We start from the raw sequence: 6,651 nt of genomic DNA on the forward strand, positions 1-6,651 counted from the left end.
AAAAAAAAAAAAAAAAAAAAAAAAAAAAAAAAGATAACATGAATCTTTCCATGAACTTAACCTTTTCTTTTTTCTAGGCGGCTGAACCTTGGTGTTGTCAGCACCACGCTCTAACAAACTAATCTAACCAGCTAGCCCCATGAATGTTTTCAAGATCCCTTGTACTTGTATCCAAAGTACAACATATTATATTAAATACTGTAGTGGACTGAATTAGGTACCCCCAAAACTCACTGAAGTTTGAATTGTGTCTCCCAAGTTTTGTGTATTAGAAAGTTGGACTCACTGTGACTTAACAGGGTGGGAAATCCTTCTATGGTAATTGAAAGGTGGAGCCTTGAAGAGGTGATTAGATTGTAGGACCGTGGCGTAGTGAATGGATTAACAATGGTGGTCAGAGGTGTGTTTCTGAGGGCTTTAAAAAAAAAGGAGAGTCTGTCTCTCTCTCTGCTCCACCATCTTCGCAGTGTGACACCCTCCTGTTACTGAAGTCACAACCAAAGAAAGCCTTCACCAGATGTGTTCCCTCTGGACTTTGGACTTCCTAGCCTCTGAAACTGTAAGCAATAAGTTTCATTTTCTTATAATCACCCAGTTCCAGGTATTTTGTTATAAGCAACAGAAATGGACTAATACAAACATATATTCATATATTAACTACATTAAAATAAAAAACAAAATATACTTTATTATATATTTAAATATGTTAACTATATTAACTATGAAATATTAAGATTAAATATACTAATATCTCTAATATATTGAAATATATATGGCAATTATACCTGATGTGAAATATATTAAATATATTAGAATGAAAAACTCAAAATTCAATAAGAAAAATTTCAAAACCAATGTAATACAGGCAGAAGATTTGAACAAACACTTCCTCAAAGATTTAAGGCCAATAAGCACATGAAAACATGTTAAACATCATTAGTCAGGAAATGCAAATTAAAAACATGAGATACTACTACACACCCATTAGAACGGTCAAAATAAGAGACTAACCATACCAATTATTGGCAAAGATGTGGACGAGAAACTGCAGTTCTCAAACACTGCTTGTGGGAATGTCAAATGGTACAACTACTTGGGAAAAATTTAGTAGTTTCTTAAAAAGTTATATGTACACTAACATATCATCTGGTCACTGCACTCTTAAATGAAAGCACATGTTAAAGCAATTTGTACATGGATGTTCAAGGCAACTTTAATTACAACAGCCAAAAGGTGGAACTAATATGTGAAAGAATAAGTAATTTGTGGTATGCCTTGCAATACTACTCAACAGTGAAAAGTAATCTACAACATGAATGAATCTCAAAACAATTACTCTGAGTTAAAAGAAGCCACAGAAAAAGGCATACTGCATGATTCCACTTATAGAAAAACTCTACCAAATGCAAAGTAGCCTACTGTGACAGAAAGCAGATCGGTGGATCAGAGGAGTTAGGGGGAAGGGAATGGTGAGAGGAAGGAATTGAAAAAGGGCAGGAAGAAATTGGAAACTGCAGTTCTCAAACACTGCTTGTGGGAATGTCAAATGGTACAACTACTTGGGAAAAATTTAGTAGTTTCTTAAAAAGTTATATGTACACTAACATATCATCTGGTCACTCCACTCTTAAATGAAAGCACATGTTAAAGCAATTTGTACATGGATGTTCAAGGCAACTTTAATTACAACAGCCAAAAGGTGGAACTAATATGTGAAAGAATAAGTAATTTGTGGTATGCCTTGCGATACTACTCAACAGTGAAAAGTAATCTACAACATGAATGAATCTCAAAACGATTACTCTGAGTTAAAAGAAGCCACAGAAAAAGGCATACTGCATGATTCCACTTATAGAAAAACTCTACCAAATGCAAAGTAGCCTACTGTGACAGAAAGCAGATCGGTGGATCAGAGGAGTTAGGGGGAAGGGAATGGTGAGAGGAAGAAATTAAAAAAGGGCAGGAAGAAATTGTTTGGGTTGATAAATATGTTCGTTTTCCTGAGTATGGTGATGGTTTCAGGGATGTGTGTGTATGCCAAAACTTAAGTTGTATGCTTAAAATATGTGCTTTATTATATGGCAATTATAACTCAATAAATCTTTTTATTAAAAGAACCAACTCTACTCAAACCAAAGACTCTTAACAGCAATAAAAGATTATAGAGCATACACTTCACCAAAAATATATGGATGGTAAATAAGCATAGGAAAAGATGCTAACATTGCTAGTCTTTAAAGACACACAGATAGACAAACTCATTTAAATAAAAATTTATTTCGTTTTTTTTGCCAGTATCCATTCTCTTGTATCCAATAAGTGAAAAACTGTATCCCAAAACTTTCCTAAATTCCTTACTCTTTTAGGTTTTACTTAAAACCTTTTTGTAAGGATTTTACATTCATGATTTTTCACACCTTTGAGAAACCTTTTTGTAAGATTTTTATTTTTATAAAAAAATACATTGTAAGGCCTGTATATTCACCAAAAACATTTCAGTTTTTTTTTTACATGCAAACAGTATTTCTCCAGTGTGACTTTTTGCATGTACTGTAAATTAATACAGCCATTTCTACCTTCCCTACAGTCACAGTTCCTCTTTAGTGTGGTTCATGTTTCCTATGACAAAGATAAATGGCTTTCCCACATTACTTTCACTAATGGGATTTCTCAATAATGTGTGTTTTTACATTTTCCCAAAGTAGAAAATAAACACAAAACAAAGTCCCATATTTCTTACACTCATGATTTTTCACACCTGTGAGATCACAGGCAAATATTAAGGTATAAGGCAAAGGGAAAGGTTTCAACACATTCCTTACATCCAGAGGACTTGCATTTATATCCAATGTGCTCACAAGCTCAGTAAGGTCTGAGGAAAATGGTGGAAGCCTTCCCACCCTCCTCACAGTCATAGTGTTTTCTTTCCAACATGAGTTCAAACAGACTCAGGAAGGTGTGAGGGTTGAGTCAGGGTTTTCCTACATTCTGCACATTCATAGCATTTTTCCTAGGATGCATAGACACATGAATAGTAAGTGAGGCACATGGAAGAGCCAAGGCTTTCCCACATTCCTTACATTCACATGGCTTCTATTCTATTAGAATTATTGAGATCTGAGACACCAAGGAAGGCTTCCCACATTCCTTATAAATGTGTACATTTCCACTATGAATTAGTATATATTAAGTGGGAAAGTAGTGGCTTTCCCATGTTCTTTCCAAGCATAAGCTTCTTTCTCAAGTGTGAATTCTTACACATTCAGTAAGGCATGAGGAATTACTGAAGGTTTTCCACACTTTTTTATATATGGCTTCTCCCACTGTGAGCTCTTAAATGTCGAATAAGATATGTGGATCGAGTAAAGGCTTTCCCACATTCCTGACATTCATAGGGCCGTTCACCAGTGTGAGTTCTCATGTGCACTGTAAGTCCTGATGAAATAGTGAAGGCTCACCCACAGTTTTTACATTTATATGGTCTCTCTTCAGTGTGTGTTCTTTTGTGTTGACTAAGGTGTGAGGAGTATCTAAAGGCTTTCCCACATTCCTTACATTGATAAGGCTTCTGACCAGTGTGAGTTCTCATATGTACAGTAAGATGTGAAGAGCTAGCAAAGGCTTTTCCACATTCCTTACAGTCATAAGGCTTTTCTCCAGTATGAGTTCTTCCGTGCTTTGTAAGACCTGAAGAATCAGTGAAGGCTTTCCCACATTTATTACACTCATAGGGTTTTTCTCCAGTGTGAACTCGCATGTGAATGGTAAGTTTTGAGAAACAAGTTAATAATTTAAGTTTTTACAGAAATAGTGTTAAAAATGGAAGGCCAATGTGTAGGTAGTTTCAAACACTGACTTGAAATATAGTTGAGGGCTGGCCAGTTAGCTCACTTGGTTAGAGTGCAGTGCTGATAACACTAAGTTCAAGGGTTCAGATCCCTATACTAGCCTGCCACCAGGCTAGTATATATACATATATATTTAATAAATAAATATATATTTATTTAAATATAAAATATAAGAAATATAAGCAGATTGAGAAATTTGGCTGTATTAAGAGTTTGAAAAAAATAAGTTCTCGTGGTCAAATTGATTTACTAAGAAATGATTCTCTAAACATTGAGACTGATAGTGAACAACAAAAAAAGAATAAATAGGGAAATAAAGCTGAAAGGAAATGGATAAAGAGCTAAATGGAAATGAAAAATATAAAGAAGAAATGGGACAAATCTTTTGTCAGGCCAAAAGAAAGTTTCAAAGATGGAAAGTGAAAGTGAAGTTTAAGGTACCCAAGGAACCTCAGAAACCAAATGGCCTCAATATTCTCAGAAAAAAAGTGCATCTTCAAAAGCTTCTAACTTAACACTTCCAAATGGACTGCACCTATCATAGGTTAGGACTATTTCTCACAGAGTCATATCTGCCTTTTCCCTCACCTTGAAGAACTTTCTCCACTCTCCTCAGTTTTTCTTGTTCCACCTGAAAAGTCATACCAGGTCTGTATAGCTGGTGCCCTGCTCTCAGGGAAAGATGCGTGATGGAGAAGAATGAGCAAAAAATGACAAATACTTCCATAAATTAGGGGCCAAGATTCTGTTTTTCAGGCATTCCAAATGCTGTCAGGTATAACTTGAGAAACAAAACATTCATGCCAAAACTAACGAACCAGTAAACTTTGAAATGAATCTAAAATGCAAACACTTTCTCTTTCACTGCATATCAAAAGGACTGGTGATCTTTCCCTGAAACCCAGGCTTGAACTTCTCTATACATTTATGAAATCTTAAGTCTTTTATCCATGGAGAAAACAAAGCTAGTGCAATGAATAGCTCTTCATTTTCATGAGGAAGTCATTTGATGGTAAGGTCTATGAGAGAGAAACAATGACCTGTTTACCACTGCATTGCCATTAATAAGCACAGAGCTTAGAATACAGTTACTTAAATATTTGTTCCAGAAAAAAAACTAAATGAAGGAATGGTACCAGCCTTACCTACTGCAACTAGATTCTTATAGTTTTCCAGCATCACATCTCTGTATAAGTTTCTTTGAGTTTGATCCAGCAAAGTCCACTCCTCCTGGGTGAAGTCCACAGCCACATCCTCAAAGGTCACTGAGTCCTAAGCCATCACACACATGCTGGCATCAGGCAAGTACCTTCTCTCCACTGTGTTCACTGGAGAATGAGGGACCCAATGCCTTGACAAGGTTCTGTGGTCTCCTATCACTTGATGGTCCTCACTCCTCTTCTATCTGTACATATTCACCAGTGATCTCATGTAGTCACATGCCTTTAAGAGCACCTCTTTCACCTGTCAGAATGTATCTCACCACAACTAGATTGTGACCTTTTCTGGCCTTATTTTTCTTTCTTAATAGGTTTTAGCACAGCCCTAAGCACATTACAGACACCTTAATAAATGCTCCAGTGACAGTACAAATACTCTGAGAGAAGTAAATATTCATTCCCTTACTGTCTATCATAGCAAAATGAAAGCATACATTCAGAATGGGCAAGAGTTAGATTAAGTTAGTAAATACTGGGATAATTGGATCATTTCCCTATGTAATCTGTTAACCACATGAGAGCCCCTGTGACCTGAGGAAATACGACTAGAGACTTAGTCCCTAAAAGCTGACTAGAGACTCAAGCACTATTTGCTTAAAGACATGCTGTTCCATTGGAAGGAAACATATCTACTTGGTAGGAAGAAGCATAGGGTTCTATAGAAAAATCAATTTCCCACTTACCTGAGAATAATTTCTCCACCACCCAGCCACCATCCTTTCCTCTTCTGAGTTTGCCTTACAAAGACAGAAAATGTCTTGAGAAAGATGATCTTGTGAAGAAGAAATAAAAACCGAGAACCCAGGCTGTCCACAGCTTCCATAATCATAAGCCTGGAAGCCACTCCATACTAATTCTAAGTGGAGACACGCACACACACAGCTGCCATTAAATACCCAAGCAACCTCTCTCCTGAAGCTAGAAAAGGTGCTTTAGGCTTTGATAACCAGGAGGTACAGTTTAATAATCCCATTTTACGGATGAAGAAATCAAATTCCAGAGAGATTAATGCTTTCTCTCTTTTTGCCAAAAATGGTGAAACATTTGATTAAGCAGAACCTCTCCCACAAAATCTTGCATACTTACTCCTCCTTCCCAAATACTAGGATTTAGACAACAGCATATTCATATCTATTTTAGTCCCCTCTGAGGTAGGTCAGAAACAGGACTGCTGAGAACCTAGACCCTGATCACAAGACAAGCTGTTCACAGGCTAAAGTGGGGTCTTAAAGTAGCATGAACAAGGACTACCACAAAGGGAAAGATCAATGGTTGGCATAATTTGAGTCTGATAGTGAAATATGCCTGAACATCTTGTTCCCCAAGTATCTTCAAGACAGTGTCTGAATTTAGTGTATAAGTCAATCTTAATTCCTCTTGACTACATAGTAATGGGAATCTTGCCTCAAACCATGAATCTTTAAGCAACAGGCATTACTCATCTGTCATCAAGTATCATTCATTAACCATCTCTCTGCAGAAGATGAAATCATTTATGTGAATGCCATTAGAAGCTACAGAGTACTACACCACATGGATATAAATAATAACAATTGCTATTAAATGAGTACCCACTATGTGCC

General features: G+C 36.4%; 2 protein-coding genes across 2 annotated transcripts in view; both read right to left on the reverse strand.

Moving 5' to 3' along the window:
- Positions 1-5,863, reverse strand: part of ZNF177 (zinc finger protein 177) — a 40,593-nt gene extending 34,730 nt beyond the window's left edge. The window contains exon 1 of the mRNA XM_008576235.1: positions 5,752-5,863. Coding sequence (XP_008574457.1) covers positions 5,752-5,784 — 33 coding nt within the window. The 5' untranslated portion in view covers positions 5,785-5,863. The remainder of the gene's footprint in view (positions 1-5,751) is intronic.
- On the reverse strand, positions 3,242-3,772 carry LOC103593277 (zinc finger protein 559-like; the record flags this gene model as incomplete). Its single annotated transcript, XM_008576233.1, is given in 1 exon segment — positions 3,242-3,772. A coding segment is annotated over 1 exon segment (468 nt), but the record flags the coding sequence as incomplete, so codon positions are not given.
- Positions 5,864-6,651: the final 788 nt, after the last annotated feature.

The sequence above is a fragment of the Galeopterus variegatus genome, unplaced genomic scaffold (genome assembly GCF_000696425.1).
Source record: "Galeopterus variegatus unplaced genomic scaffold, G_variegatus-3.0.2 Scaffold1313, whole genome shotgun sequence".
In the NCBI taxonomy this organism is placed as follows: Eukaryota; Metazoa; Chordata; class Mammalia; order Dermoptera; family Cynocephalidae; genus Galeopterus; species Galeopterus variegatus.